Source organism: Orcinus orca, chromosome 11 (genome assembly GCF_937001465.1).
Source record: "Orcinus orca chromosome 11, mOrcOrc1.1, whole genome shotgun sequence".
NCBI lineage: Eukaryota > Metazoa > Chordata > Mammalia > Artiodactyla > Delphinidae > Orcinus > Orcinus orca.
This window is the reverse complement of record NC_064569.1, coordinates 14,743,157-14,759,555: the sequence shown is the minus strand read 5'-3', so window position 1 is coordinate 14,759,555 and position 16,399 is coordinate 14,743,157. Positions and strand designations below refer to the sequence as shown.

Sequence of the window (16,399 nt, the reverse complement as noted above, 5' to 3'; positions counted from 1 at the left end):
AAGAAAATACAATACTGTATATAAAAACTTGTGGGGTGCTATTAAATCTTGATTAGGAGAGAGGATTTAGAGTTTTAAATGGGTAAGTGAAGATAGGTTGAAAATAAACAAGTTAAATTAACTATCTGAGGATGTTATAAATAGAATGGAAGCAGAAGGAAGGAAATAATAAAGGTAAAAAATAAGTGAAACAGAGAAATAATACAATAGAGAGGGTCAATAAGTCCCACATTTCATTCTTTACAAAGATTGGTAAAATTCATAATCCTCTGGAAGTATGGATCAGGAAATATGTGTGAGAAATCGAAGAGTGAATACCTTTTCAGATCCTATAAATGTTAAAAAGATTATGATAGGATATTATGAATAACTTTATGCCAATAAATTAGCACAAATTCTTATAGAAATGTAACTTAACAAAGAGACTCAAGAAGAAATAGGAAATGTGAAATGTCTTATAGCTCTTAAATAAATTGAATCTCCAGACCTATATGACTTTACAAATTAAAGAAATAAAACCAGTTTTATACAAACTGTTCCAGGGAGTAGGGAAAAAAGCAATAACTCTTTGCAACTAATATTATGAGTCTAGCATGTTCTTGATTCTGAAACCTGGTAATGACTTTGTAAGAAGGCAAAACTCCAGGCCAATCTCTGTCATAAATAAAGATGAAAACAAATGCTAAAGAAAATGTTAAATCAAATCCAATAATACATAAAAAGTATAATACATTACATCCATGTAGAGTTTACCCTAGTAATGCAAATTTGTTTAAAATTAGAAAGTTCTTCAGTGTAATTCACCACATTAGCAGAGTAAAGGAGAAAAATAGGATTATTGGTGATCATTGTGCAGCCCAGTAGATTCAGAAAAAAAATTTGATACATTCAACCTTCTTTGTAAAAACTATTGGCAACCTAGGAATAGAAGGAAACAAAATAATAAAGGGGACCTACAAAACCTACATACTTAATGAGGAAATATTAGACACTTCTTCCCTGGATTCAAGAATAATGTAGGTAGGGGCTTCCCTGGTGGCGCAGTGGTTGAGAGTCCGCCTGCCGATGCAGGGGACACGGGTTCGTGCCCCGGTCCGGGAAGATCCCACATGTCGCAGAGCGGCTAGGCCCGTGATCCATGGCCGCTGAGCCTGTGCGTCCGGAGCCTGTGCTCCGCAACTGGAGAGGCTACAACAGTGAGAGGCCCGCGTACCGCAAAAAGAAAAACAAAAACAAAACAAAAAAAAACAACCAAACAAGAATAATGTAGGTATATCCACCATTACCACTTCAATTCAATATCTATTGAAAGCCCTAGAGAGTACAAAATAGCAAGGAAAAGAAATACAATATATGAATATTGGAAAGAAAAAATAAACCCTTGTTATCCGCAGACAATATGATTGTAAGTTGAAAAACAATACAGATAATTATTAGAATTAAAAGTGAAGTTAGTAAGATTGTTGGGTAAAATGTCAATATACAAAATCAGTTCTAGCTATATAATGTGAAAAAACAGGAAAAGGATTTTTATAAAAAGTACTATATCTAGTATAACAAAATACTTCTAAGCCCTCTATGCACAGAACAATAAACAATTATTGAAAAAACATTCTAAAAATACTTGAATATGATAATGGATCAAAAGATATTAAGATGCAATTTCAAGTAAAGTCCCGGTTGGTTTTTGCATGGAATTGACAAAATAATTTTAATCTGTACATTTGTTGAATAAATGTAGGACTAAAAATGTTATCATAAAGTATTTAAAAATATTCCCAGTAATAATACATAAAACAGTCCATATTTTATGTAAAAATATAAAAGTAAATTGTAACATACGTTTGCAACTTCATACGATCCATTTAATATCTGTTCCATGTAATGATTTAGATCTCTGAATCTTTTGTGATCTGAATTTGTAAAAGGTAAGTGCCACCAATGAGGAAACCTGTTTTAAAAGAAAAAAGTATATCTTCATTAGTTTGAAAATTGGCATCTGTATCTTAGAATTGTTCATAAAGTTAAGGCTGCATCAGATGGAAGGGCCACTGAAAACGTTTTTTTAAAAAACCATAGAACGCATGATTAATTCTGAGAGTTTTATTAACATGGCTGTGGTCACTTGTGCTATTTTAACTATCATTGATATTAATACTAATTTAATTTAACATACTAAATTAATATACATTTTCCTTCTTACTGTATTTATGGCAGACCACACAATTTGTCCTTTAAATACATGTGGGGGGTTAATAAATACTTTCTGAAGTTTAATGATCCATAATTTTTCAAAAAGGTCATATGGTATTGTTTCCTCTGGGTTCACGAGGGACATTGCTACACTAACTAGATTAAACATTTTACAAAGCATATGCTTCCATCTGGTCTTTTGGAACAAAGTATCACTTTCCCCAGGGGTCTAGCTTGCAGAATTTCCTCTTCACTATCTGATGATTCATCTTGATGGGCTAGACGTTGATTACGACCAATTATTGGTGGCATGACCTATTAATGGGAAGCATTTGGCAACACGTTTTGCTGGTTAAATGTATCTTTTTAGGAACTATCTAGCGGCTTCCTCTGACTGCAGTCTTGCTGTTGCTTCCTTCCTCTTCTGCTTCCTCTGGGCAAAGGAGCATGGGGGATGGTGAAGGGTTGTTAGCAAACACACAGAAGTATGTGAAAACTGCAGGACATCCCATCCATTGCTTACTGTTGGAAGTGTCAGGGAAGTCCAAAATAATATTTCTGTGCATTTAAATAATTGACATTTTACTTTTTTACTCTTGCTTTACTCTTACTAAGGCTTAAAGTGTTAAAAATTTTCATCCAGATTTAATTATCATAAAAATTATTACCATATATAATTAATCAAAACATAGAAATACATTTGATAAACAGTGGTTTTGCTGGTTTTAAATATTAACTTGTATAACTGTGGATTAATTTTCTTTATTGTTAGAATAAAATGGAGTTCAACATCAGTTCTATTCCTTTTTTATAGATGTATGTACTAAAAAAGTATTGTGTGTAAATAAGTACATGAGAATTAAGGAATTCAGCTCTAGTAATGTCATTCAGTTGTTTAAAATGCTTTTGAGTTATACGTCAAATATAACATAGTAATCAGTTCTTGAAAATGATTTTTTAGGATATTTTATCTGACGGTGCTATCATGTCCTCCCTCAATTTTGTTCACACCAAAGTTTAAGAAACACACAACCTGCAAACAGATTTGATACCTGGTTATTAGAGTAATTCATTTTCTCATTACCAACACCAGTAGTTTGATTTGCCCTTTATTTAATCCTCAGAGATTTTTTACTCCCTGGGACAGTGTACCAAAATAAAATTCTGGATGGCTGGGAGAAGAGCAATGGTGAAATTAGGAGAGGGAAAGGAAATCAACCTTTCTCAAGCAGGTGACTTTTAAAGAAGACCATTAATTTCAAGGAAGATTCCTATGCCTCTGTATTCTCAGAAGTTGGAAGAGGTACAGTCTGATTTGAAGACCACTGTTACATGCTATGACTAATTTGAATTTTATTCTTTATGACTCTAACTTTCTGATCATACTTTCTAGATTGGGTTTACATAATTCTCATAGAGCTTCTCTTAGTAAATTTAGGAGTCAGAGGAAATCTTGCCCTCATCCTTCTTCTGTATGCTTTGCTATAAGCCAGAGCTCCTTTGGGACTGTTAGCATACAAATATTGTTCAAGGCACAAAGGACTAAATATTCCTCCTCTCCACACATTGCTTGAATGATTTTAAAATCAATTTAGGTCCCATTACCAGGCAAGAGTTGTTGAACAAAACAGAATCCTAACTAAAGCTGAAAACCGAGAAGAGGCATATGGAGAGAGATTACTGGCACTTTAAAGTTTTACAAGTTATACTAATATGTATTGGGGAGAGAAAAGAGTAGAACAGAGACATTTTTGAAACAAAAGGACAGCCATTTAACAAGAATGAACATATTTTTAAATCATTAATTATTAGGGTACAATGGAAACCACTAATGTTGAATTCAATATTTGCAGTCAAACTGAATATTTTTGCCAGTATTTCCTTTTCCTCAGTTATTACATTAGATGTTTTCTGATAACTCTTAAAGCTGATGTTGTCTTTAAGTTTCCACAATGACATTCCTTCCCTCTCAGTCTCTTGAATGTGCTCTTACTCTGATGACTTTCTGATGTTTAAAGCATCTGTATTTCAAAATCTCTGTGACATCTGCAAGTATAGTTTTTCATCAATGTGAACTACACAGTCTTCAAAATAATGCACACTATCTCTCCATCCATTGGCAACGTTGTTTAGATTTACATTTTGGTAAGTGACTAAATCCTGAAAGTCTAACAAAAATCCACATGTACAAAGTATGTCAGGTCTGGTATGAACACTCATATTGTTAAAGGACAATTTACTCAACAAAAATTCTGGTATAGTTGGCTCTCCCTGTCTGCAGGTTCTACATCTGAAGATTGAACCAACTGTGGATTGAAATATTAAAAAAAAAGTCCGGAAAGTTCCAAAAAGCAAAATTTGAATTTGCTGCATGCCAGCAACTATTTACATAGCATTTACATTGTATTTACAACTGTTTACATAGTATTTATATTGTATTAGATATTATAAGTGATCTGGAGGTGATTTAAAGTATACAGGAGAATGTGGGTGGGTTATTTGTAAATACTATGCCATTTTATGTATAGAACTTGGGCATGCAAGGATTTTGGTATCCGTGGGAGGGGTCCTGGAACCAATCTTGTGGATACCAAGAAACTACAAAATAGATAAGATGACATTTGATTTGCCTAAGTGCAAATATCATAATTTCTAAGAAGTTCACCTTTTTAAAGTCAAGGTGCACCTCTGGTCAAGATACACACTCAAGTCTGTAACATAAATTTGGCTAGCTCTAAATAATAAATTTTAGAAGGTTTATTTGAACAGAAGTATTTTCAATTACATTATTTATGCTTAATATTTTTTCATTATAACATGAACTGAGCAATGGTTTTCAAGACTGCAAAATGAAGATAATGACAAATTAAATTTGGATAACCCAAGTCCAAGTTAATAATTAATGATAACGAAAGTGAGTTGATGTTAATATATTTTACTTGTATACTAATTGATATTGACAAAATTTTCTGGTACAGCAAATAAATATATCAGAGCTTTTTATTGCAGTTATCTGTTGAAAGAGAAGATATATCCAATTTTGTTCTGCATTTTCAATTTCAATTTTATTTTTATAGAAAACACTAAAACAATCAAATCAAATCAAATCAAAAACAATTTCCCTGATGAAAAATAAAATTGGTTATGATTTTTTTTGTCTACAAAATCAATGGCTGAAAGCAAACAAAATTGAAAACCTTTATTCTGTTTTATGAGACAAAAGGTTCTCTACTCTGAGAGCCATAGAGACTCTGCTGGGATAGGTTCAGTGGCACTGGAATCAGAATGTTGTGTTGTGTTGCCCACAAATAGAAAATCCCATAACCATAATTTTTCCTTATGTTCAGGGACAAGTACTAAAGTCAAAAAACAGTGGAGGACAGTCCTTACTCTGGGAGGGCCAATGATGCAAACTTCTTTTGAAGTTGGCTGTGAAGTTTTGAAAACTGGTCAAATGATTTTTCTGTCAGGCTTGTTTCATTGTTACTGTGAGTCACCTGGATTAGATAAAGCTGCAGAAAATAAAGAGACAAAATCAGAAGATGGCAATATCAACCTTCAATACATTCTAAAATTCTGTTTCATGTAAACTAAACAAAGTAAGAACCTCTCTGCAAAAAAAAAATCATCACAAAAGATAAGAGATGCAATTTGTAAAGGCAAAATTACCTATAAACACAGTATATAAAAATATCATAATCTTAGGTGCTGGGAACAGACTGCCTAATTTCTGATCTTCTTTTCTTGTGGACATTTTTTTTTTTTTTGCGATACGTGGGCCTCTCACTGTTGTGGCCTCCCCCGTTGCGGAGCACAGGCTCCGGACGCGCAGGCTCATCGGCCATGGTTCACGGGCCCAGCCGCTCCGCGGCATGTGGGATCTTCCCGGACCGGGGCACGAACCCGTGTCCCCTGCATTGTTAGGCAGACTCTCAACCATTGCGCCACCAGGGAAGCCCCCTTTTTTTTTCTTGTGGACATTTTAATTAGGTCTTGATTTATAGTCTACCACAGGGCAGAAACTGTTCTCTTTGGTCGTTCTCTACTAGTAGCTCTGGTTATTATAATTTCTCCTTGGAACATCGGCCTTAATGGCACTTCTGTTCAAACTGTAACTGATTTTTCAGTTGTGTAGCAAAAAAGAAAAATCATGGTATAAGGAGGAATGTGTAGCATAGTGAAGGGAAGTGTGAGATGTAGTCAAATGATATATAAGTCAAGATGACAGACTTGAGACTTACATGCCTAGTTTTCTTGCTGAACCCTAAAATTGTTGCTCTTTGGATTAACTGGGTTGCACTCATCGTACAGGATTCCCGGGAAAAAGTCTGCGAAGTAGATTTGGCAGGATTTATGGCTGTCATTTGTGCAAGTGTGTGGATCAAGTTATTCAATTTAACAGGGAAACACTCCAGACTTTCCTTTATTTTCCTAGAGAAATGAAAAAGAAAAGATAGTGAGTAACATTCCCCTGAGTTGACTCATTTCATTTGAGTTGTTTCCTTGTGTTAGATGTGGAAGAAAAAGTCAAGGACCATGCCTATTTATTTGGAGTCCAACTATTAAACATTATTTTTATAAACTTCAAATTCACATCTTGAACTGTTAGCAAATATAAAAGAAACTTTTGTGGTGAAATATAAAACTGTAATTGCAATGTTTGTATTTTGACTTCTTTTAAGTTTGTTTTTGATTTTTAGGGATGATTTTTAAAAAAACCAATTTGTTTATAATTATTTAAAATATTTACACAATTCCAAAAGTTAAATCTACAAAACAGTGTATATACCAAGAAGCCCAGCATTTATCCCTGAACTCTTTACACTATTCCCTTCTTCCCCCATACGTAAACATTTTTTAAAATTATGATTTAACTTTCATTGTTTTATTTTTAATTTTATTTTTGTGTTATTTGTGTCCCTCTGTCAACTCTCTTACAAAAAAGTTGTATAATACTATATTTAATATACACATATTTTATATGAAATGCTTTTCACTCTGTTTTTTTTTTCCTTTTTTTGGTTTGGTTTTGGTTTGTCTCCGCTTTATTATTATTATTATTTGTATGTAAGAAGGTTTGCAATTGTGTTCTAATGGTATAATAAATATCTTTAGATAATATCCTTTATCCCCTTTGCACCATCTTGTCCAGTATATGACTTGCAGCGTTATCCTTTTTATCCCAGTTAATACAATAAAGCAAACATTATGCTCATTCCACTTTTCATATGTGCTTCCTATTCCACTTCCATTTTTTATAGAGCTATTCTATCCACATCATATGGTATCTATACTATACATATTATACAGTCTCTCTTTTAACTATCATTAAATATTATCTGCTCTACAAGTCTTTATGTCACATCCCTCCAGTCATTTTGACTATCTGATGGTCATTTTCCGATAAATTCCTCAGGAAGTGCTCAAGGAAATAAGTTTCTGAGTTCTGGGTGTTGATAACAGTTTTTCTGTGGCCTTTATACTCCAAAGTCAATTTTGCTGACTAAAACACCCTTGGCTCACATTTTCTTTTTTGAGGGTCATAAAAGTATTATTTAACTTTCTTTTGGAATAAAGGATTACTGTCCAAAACTCTAATGACATACTGAACTTCTTTCCCTTACAAATGACTTAAACTTTTTGCTTAGATGCTTAAAGGAAGTTTTTTTCCCCCTAAAAGTTCAATAGTTTTTCCAAAAATATGTTTCAGGTTTGTTACTCAGGGTAACTTTTCTCAATATACAAAGTGTCCTTTCAATATGTAATTTCAAGACTTTTCATTTTCCAGAAAACTTCTTTAATTATGATGTTAGTATTTCTTAAAATACTAAATATAAAATTCAGTTTTGATAGTTTTTTTAACATCTTTATTGGAGTATAACTGCTTTACAATGGTGTGTTAGTTTCTGCTTTATAACAAAGTAAATCAGCTATACATATACATATATCCCCATATCTCCTCCCTCTTGCGTCTCCCTCCCACCCTCCCCATCCCACCCCTCCAGGCTGTCACAAAGCACCAAGCTGATCTCCCTGTGCTATGTGGCTTCTTCCCACTAGCTATCTATTTTACATTTGGTAGTGTATATATGTCCATGCCACTCTCTCACTTTGTTCCAGCTTCCCCTTCCCCCTCCCTGTGTCAAGTCCATTCTCTACGTCTGCATCTTTATTCCTTTCCTGCCCCTAGATTCTTCAGAACCATTTTTTTTTAATTCCATATATGTGTGTTAGTATACGGTATTGGTTTTTCTCTTTCTGACTTACTTCACTCTGTGTGACAGACTCTAGGTCCATCCACCTCACTACAAATAACTCAGTTTCGTTTCTTTTTATGGCTGAGTACAATATCATTGTTTATATATACCACATCTTCTTTATCCATTTGTCTGTCGATGGGCATTTAGGTTGCTTCCATGACCTGGCTATTGTAAATAGAGCTGCAATGAACGTTGTGGTACATGACTGTTTTTGAATTACAGTTTTCTTAGGGTATATGCCCAGTACTGGGGTTGCTGAGTCATATGGGAATTCTATTTTTAGTTTTTAAGGAACCTCCATACTGTTTTCCATAGTGGCTGTATCAATTTATACTCCCACCAACAGGGCAAGAGAGTTCCTTTTCTCCACACCCCCTCTAACATTTACTTTTTGTAGATTTTTTGAATAATGGCCATTCTGACTGGTATGAGGTGATACCTCATTGTAGTTTTGTTTTTTTTAATTTTATTTATATTTTATACAGCAGGCTCTTATTAGTCATCAATTTTATCCACATCAGTGTATACATGTCAATCCCAATCTCCCAATTCATCACACGACCACCCCTGCAGTGAACATTGGGGTGCATGTATCTTTTTGAATTATGGTTTCCTCTGGGTACATGCTCAGTAGTGGGATTGCTGGATCATATGGTAATTCTATTTTTAGTTTTTTAAGGAACCTCCATACTGTTCTCCATAGTGGCTGTATCAATTTACATTCCCACCAACAGTGAAAGAGGGTTCCCTTTTCTCCACATCCTCTCCAGCATTTGTTGTTTGTAGATTTTCTGATGATGCCCATTCTAACTGGTGTGAGATGATATCTCATTGTAGTTTTGATTTGCATTTCTCTAATAATTAGTGATGTTGAGCAGCTTTTCATGTGCTTCTTGGCCATCTGTATGTCTTCTTTGGAGAAATGTCTTTTTAGGTCTTCTGCCCACTTTTTGATTGGGTTGTTTGTTTTTTAAATATTGAGCTGCATGAGCTGTATATATATTTTGTATTGAGGTGCTCTTATGTTGAGTGCATAAGTATTTTCAATTGTTATATCTTCTTCTTGGATTGATCCCTTGATGATTATGTAGTGTCCTTTTTTTGCCTCTTGTAATAGTCTTTATTTTAAAGTCTGTGTTGTCTGATGTGAGAATTGCTACCTCAGCTTTCTTTTGATTTCCATCTGCATGGAATATCCATTTCCATCCTCTCACTTTCATCCTGTATGTGTCTCGAGGTCTGAAGTAGGTTTCTTGTAGACAACGTATATATGGGTCTTGTTTTTATATCCATTCAACCCGCCTATGTCTTTTGGAGAGAGCATTTAATCCATTTATATTTAAGGTAGTTATCAATATATATGTTCCTATTACCATTTTCTTAATTGTTTTGGGTTTGTTATTGCAGGTCTTTTCCTTCTCTTGCATTTCCTGCCTAGAGATGTTCCTTTAGCATTTGTTGTAAAGCTGGTTTGGTGGTGTGAATTCTCTTAGCTTTTGCTTGTGTGTAAACGTTTTAATTTCTCTGTTGGATGTGAATGAGATCCTTGCTGGGTAGAGTAATCTTGGCTGTAGGCTTTTCCCTTTCATCACTTTAAATATGTCCTGCCACTCCATTCTGTCTTGCAGAGTTTCTGCTGAAAGACCAGGTGTTAACCTTTTGTGGATTCCCTTGAATGTTATTTGTTGTTTTTCCCTTGCTGCTTTTAATATTTTTTCTTTATATTAAATTTTTGATAGTGTGATTAATACGTGTCTTGCATGTTTCTCCTTGGATTTATCCTGTATGGGACTCTCTGCTCTTCCTGGAGTTGTTTGACTATTTCCTTTCCCATATTAGGGAAGTTTTCAACAATAATCTCTTCAAATATTTTCTCAGTCCCTTTCTTTTTCTCTTCTTCTTCTGGGACCCCTATATTTCGAATGTTGGTGCATTTAATGTTGTCCCAGTGGTCTCTGAGACTGTCAATCTTTTTATTCTTTTTTCTTTGCTCTGCTCTGCAGCAGTTATTTCCACTGTTTTATCTTCCAGATCACTTATTCCTTCTTCTGCCTCAGTTATTCTGCTATTGATTCCTTCTGGAGAATTTTTAATTTCATTTATTGTGTTGTTCATCATTGTTTGTTTACTCTTTAGTTTTTCTAGGTCCTTATTAAACGTTTCTTGTATTTTCTCCATTATATTTCCAAGATTTTGGATATCTTTACTATCATTACTCTGAATTCTTTTTCAGGTAGACTGACTATTTCCTCTTCATTTGTTTGGTCTGCTGGGTTTTTACCTTGCTCCTTCATCTGCTGTGTGTTTCTCTGTCTTCTCATTTTGCTTAACTTACTGTATCTGGCGTCTCCTTTTCGCAGGTTGCAGGTTCGTAATTCCCGTTGTTTTTGGTGTCTGTCCCCAGTGGCTAAGGTTGGTTCAGTGGGTTGTGTAGGCTTCCTGGTGGAGGGGACCGGTGCCTGTGCTCTGGTGGATGAGGCTGGATCTTGTCTTTCTGGTTGGCAGGACCGCGTCCAGCAGTGTGTTTTGGGGTGTCTGTGAACTTATTATGATTTTAGGCAGCCTCTCTGCTAATGGGTGGGGCTGTGTTCCTGTCTTGCTTGTTGTTTGTCATAAGGTATCCAGCATTGTAGCTTGCTGGTCATTGAGCGGAGCTGCGTCTTAGCATTCAGATGGAGATCTCTGGGAGAGCATTCACTGTTTGATATTACATGGAGCTGGGAGGTCTCTGGTGGACCAATGTCCTGAACTTGGCTCTCCTGCTTCAGAGGCACAGGCCTGACACCTAGCCAGAGCACCAAGACTTTGTCAGCCACATGGCTGATAGCACATGCTGAACTTTAGGCCTTTCTTAATATTTTTTTGATATATTACTTTGGTTTTATTTTTCAGGAAGTTAATTATATGTATACTGGATATTTATTGACTTCATTTCTTTTTGTTTTAAAGGTCCTCCTTTGTTTTTTTCATCTTTTTTTCTCTGGAGGTATTATCTATTGTGCTGTTTTTAATTTCTTCTGTGTTCTTTGTAGTTTACTATTTTTAAAAGTATTCTTTCTTTTATTTTCTATTTTGGGGGGGTTCAATCACTTCATTTCTGAGTTTTCTCTACTTGTAATCTATATTGTTCCACATATTTTATTATTTTCTTAATTTCTTTTAGATCAATTTGTAACGTAAGGATACAGTTTATCCCTTGTTAGGAATGTCTTTCTGGCATATTTTCATTGAAGAGATTTTATTTTGCATCTTATTTCTTTTTTAAAATTATAATTCTGTATGACATTCAGATATGATCCATTTTGCTTACTCATTTTAATATAAAATTAAACTTTCAGGAAGGAGTAGAGGCTTTTCAAGGGTCTGAAGCTTTCTTTTCTGTTGCTATCACAGTGGTAAAAACACTGTTTCATACTTTCTGAGATATTCCTCTTTGGCTTCTCTCTTTGCCCCCAATTTTTTCTGGATTGTGGTTTTCCTTTGCTCCTATGATCTTTCTCCTTTCATTTGGATTATAGTTCCAGCAGTTTCTCTTCAGCATAGGACTATTTCTAGGGAGGAATCACCAGTTACCTTTGAGAGTTTATAGACTTCTCCAACCTTTTCAGATTCGCCATGGAACCTTTGCCCTTCCTTGTGAATTGAAGTGTGTAAAAATCCTTCCCAGTTTCAGCTGCTAAACAGCTTATCAAATGGGCCCGCTCAGGTTTCCAGTGAGTACCTGTGGGCTCTGTGGAGTTCTGTTCTCAGGTCAATCAGATAACATGTTGCTTCCTTAGCTTCCTCCCATAAGATGCTGTTACAAAATAATTGTAACTTGATTTGCCCCATCTGCTTGTATTTTAGGATTCTTAGGAATACCTTGTTACTTAGTTTTGTTGTAGATGTTGCCCGTAGTTTTGGGGTTTTGCTACCCTGTTTGATCTGTTTTATGGAAGAAATATAAATTCCAGGGACACTAAAAAACTTGATTTTTAAAAAATAATATATAATTCAAGCCATACAGTAAAATATTAAGTAAAGTGTGAAAAGTTCCCTTCATCCATCTTCCGTTGTCACTCTCCTCCCCCAAAATAACTACTATGAACAATCTGGTAGTATTCTTTTGAGCTTTCTCTATACACTTGCACAAACCAACAGACACACAGCCAGACACACTATTCTTACTCCTGTTACATGCCAGGTGCATGTTGGGATGTAGCAATGAAAACAAAGACAGAAATGTGTCCCCTTAGAGAGATTATATAATGTGGAATTCAGACCATAATGAAATAAACATGTAAAAATATAGGATTTGAGAAAGAAATATATACCATAGAGGAAACTAAAATAGAAATTGGGGAGAGGGAATATGGGGTAGGGAACAGTGTTGTAATTTTAAGTAGGATGGTCAGGGACAGTCTCACTAAAAAGATGAGTTGAATGATTTGACAAAAAACTTAATTTGCCAAGAGCATAGGCCATGGAAATTTCTGATAGAGGAAATTCTAAGCAGAAACAACACCTCATCCAAAAGCTCAGAGGTAGATGGATGACTGGTGATTAACAGACAGCAAAGAATAGCAGAGTGGCTGACAGAGTGAGGAGTGGAAGAAGGGAAACAGACAGATAAAGGGAGCATGATTTTGTAAGAATTTCGAAGTTGTGTGAGATGGAAGTAAAAAAGACAGGATTCAAAAATCACAATTACATGAAATGTTGTAATTTGCTTTTTTAACTTAGTAATATGTTCTGGAAGAAAAACTTTATAGTAACTCATGCATAGTAAGTGGCCCCAAAATATATGTTGAATGAACAATCTACTTCAGAAAACAGAGTTAACTTATTTTTTTTTAATGATCTATCTGGAAGTATAGATGTACAATGATTAATTTAACCAATTTTGTTTTTTCATTGCAAAGACCATTCTTTCCTTACTGATTCAACTTTGTCCAGTACCAAGGGTATGTATAAACATAGGCTTGTTTCTGGCCTCTTCGTTCTGTTGTACTCTTCAATTTGTCTATCTCTTTGTTAATACAACACTTTCTTAAATAGCAAGAACTTATAATAAATCTTGAAAATTCTTTTACCTTGTTCTTTTTCAGGTGTTTTTTTTTTCATGATTTTAGGTCCTTTGACCTCCCGAATATATTTTAGAATCACCTTATCAAGCTTACCAATACATAAAATAAATGTGTAAGGATTTGTAAGACACTTCATTAAACTATAAATTAATTTGGGGAGAATCAACATCTCTGCAGTATTGAGACACGCAACCGCTAAACATGGCATATTTCTCCATTTAGTTGGGTCTTATTTTACATCTGTCTGTATAATTTTAGAATTTTTTTCAGTGGCTGTTTTCCATATATTTTGTTGGATTTATTGTGAATTGTAAATTCTAGCTTTTTCTAAATTTTAACTAATATTTGTTAATATATGAGTAGATTTTTAAGTCATTAATTCTAACATATATATTCTTTTGAAATTTGCATGGACACAGTCATGTTATCTGCAAATAATGACAGAGTTTTCTGTCACCCTTTGCACTGCTAAGACCTCCAGTTCAATGTTAAATGGAAGTGGTGATAGCAGGCATTTTTCGTCTGTTTGATTACAGAGGAAAAGCTTTTAATGTTTTACCACTAAGTATAATGTTTTCTGTCAGTTTTTAGCTACATGTTTAAGGATATTCCTTTCTATTTCTAGAGAGTTTTAAAATAATGAGTGATTCTAAATTTTAATAACTGAATTTTCTGTATCTATTTAGGTGATCATATAATATTCCCTCTCTAATTTTTTCATTACTGAGTCTTGAATGTTAATCTTGTAACCACTTACTGTACTAAATTCTTATTTCAAAAATTTTAAAAAATTATATGGAACTGTTTTATTTGTTTTCTTATTCAAGTGGAAAATAACAATATAACAAAGCTTAAATATAGAGCTGTACTAACAAGATAGAGGCATTATTATATTTTTCCTGACATTAATGGGAATGCTTACAATTTTTCACTTAAAAAAGTATGTTTATCTAAGTTTCCTTCTATTCTGAGCTTACTAAAATATTTCCATGAGGAACAGATGTTGAATGTAATCAAACACTGCTTTTCTTGGTTAGCATCTATCAAAGTTACCAAGGAATGCCTTCTTTACAACAAATCAGCCATGTCCTCAAAGTTAAAAATGTAGTTCAATAATGTTTAATAATTTCCCCCTCATTTTTATAAAACTTCAAGCCCATTTATCTTGTTCTGGTATTAGACTTAAAAAAATCCAAATTTTTCCATTATTATACATCAATATTGGACAAAATTTCCTAAGAAGGTTAAAATATGACCCCGATCATTATTCATTTCCACAGTGTTCATTATTTTTAAAGATGTCCTTTGACTTTATGAATTTATGGGTACGTAGTGCAGTATAAAACATTCATTTCTTTCTTCATCAGTAGTTCAAAGACATGAAGGTAATAATAGCAGTAAGAGTATAATACTAATCATGATTTACAGAGACCTACCATTCTCTCACTCATTCAACAAATAGTTACTGAGCATATTTTATGTGTTGAGGTGGAAAGCTCTAGGATGATAGCATGTACTCACTTTTCATGAAGGTAGGCTTATGAACCATAAATCTTAAGTTCTGATGTACTCACACTCACATAATCTCAACTATGTCTAGGCCTTATTCTTACATCGCCCAGCAGTTAAGATGCAAGACTGGAGATGAAGGATGAACTTTTACGATAAACTTAGAGTTTTAATGCAGACTTTCATCTAAATGCATCTCTAGTTTCTCAAGTGGCAGATTTAACAGGTCAGATAAAATAATGTTGTTAAATATGACCCAATTTAGGACTGGGGACCTGAGAGCAGTAAGTTTCAGGCCTCTACGAGGATCTGATTTATTCAAGTGGCAGCTCTCTCTGATTTATCTATTTTAATGGCAGCTTCAGCCGGATTATGCTTTGGAGTATCCTTATGTTATAAATCCAAAGCAGCATCTAGAAGGATTCAGTTCTCAAATTTCCTAAGGAAATCCCCCAGGCAGTCTTGATAAACACTTCTAACTTCCTGCTAGGCACTGTTCTTTGTACTGGGACATAGAGGTGAAGGAGAGAAATCAGATTTCTGCCCTCAGGGAGTATATATCCTTTGGCAGGCACTGCACTAAATGCCTTATGTTAATCTTTTCATCCTTAGAGGTGAGCAGTAAAATTATTTTGGCAACAGATAAGAAAAAGACCTCAAGAAGTTAAATGCATACCAAAGGTGACATCATTTAGAAAGTAGCAAGGAAAAATTCTAACACATTTAGAAAGTCTTTGCTCTCATTGTGGATTATTTATAATGAACAGTCTTCCAACTTTGTCTTTAAGTGAGAAATAAGCCAATAAGTGAGTATGGAATTCCCAGGTGGTACAAAGGCACTAAAACAACGATCCTTTAATTTTTACATAGGAATAACCCTTAGACAGAAAAAAAATAATTAACAGTATTTCTGGCATCTAGGGAACACAGTCCAAAGGGGCATACATTAAGATAAAATTTCTTAAGCCATAGGTCCCATCTTAAACATGTGTACAAATTCTATTCTACTTCAGAACAGATGTACCTTTTTATAGGATACAAATATTTTAAATTGCTTATCATCAGAAACAACTGTTACTAATAGGTTTCCTAGCTATGTGTGTGTGAATGGGCAATGGAGTTTATCAGTCTCAGAAAACTCGGTTAAATCCAGAGGGTCAAATCTTTCACGTCAGGTTTAGCCTATAGGCAGATTTGTTTCCTCAGGTTAAATATTATATGTTTTGAACTCACATTTATATTAATATGCAACTACAAATGGCAAACGTTTCTTATCTTTTTTTTTTAACACCTTTATTAGAGTATAATTGGCAAACGTTTCTAACTGCTTCATGAGCTACCTCAGAGTAACCATTGAAGAGAGATGCCTAA

At 34.3% G+C, this 16,399-nt stretch overlaps 1 protein-coding gene across 11 annotated transcripts in view; it reads right to left on the bottom strand.

Annotated features, from left to right (window-relative positions):
* The window catches only part of PIK3C2G (phosphatidylinositol-4-phosphate 3-kinase catalytic subunit type 2 gamma), a 365,719-nt gene that overhangs the window by 89,557 nt on the left and 259,763 nt on the right, over window positions 1–16,399 (bottom strand). For all 11 annotated transcript variants that reach the window (XM_033430304.2, XM_049695083.1, XM_033430311.2 and 8 more), the window contains 3 exons: window positions 6,435–6,624; window positions 5,584–5,705; window positions 1,843–1,951 (listed from right to left, as the gene is read on the bottom strand). In XM_033430304.2, the coding sequence (XP_033286195.1) occupies window positions 1,843–1,951; window positions 5,584–5,705; window positions 6,435–6,624 (421 nt within the window). The remainder of the gene's footprint in view (window positions 1–1,842; window positions 1,952–5,583; window positions 5,706–6,434; window positions 6,625–16,399) is intronic.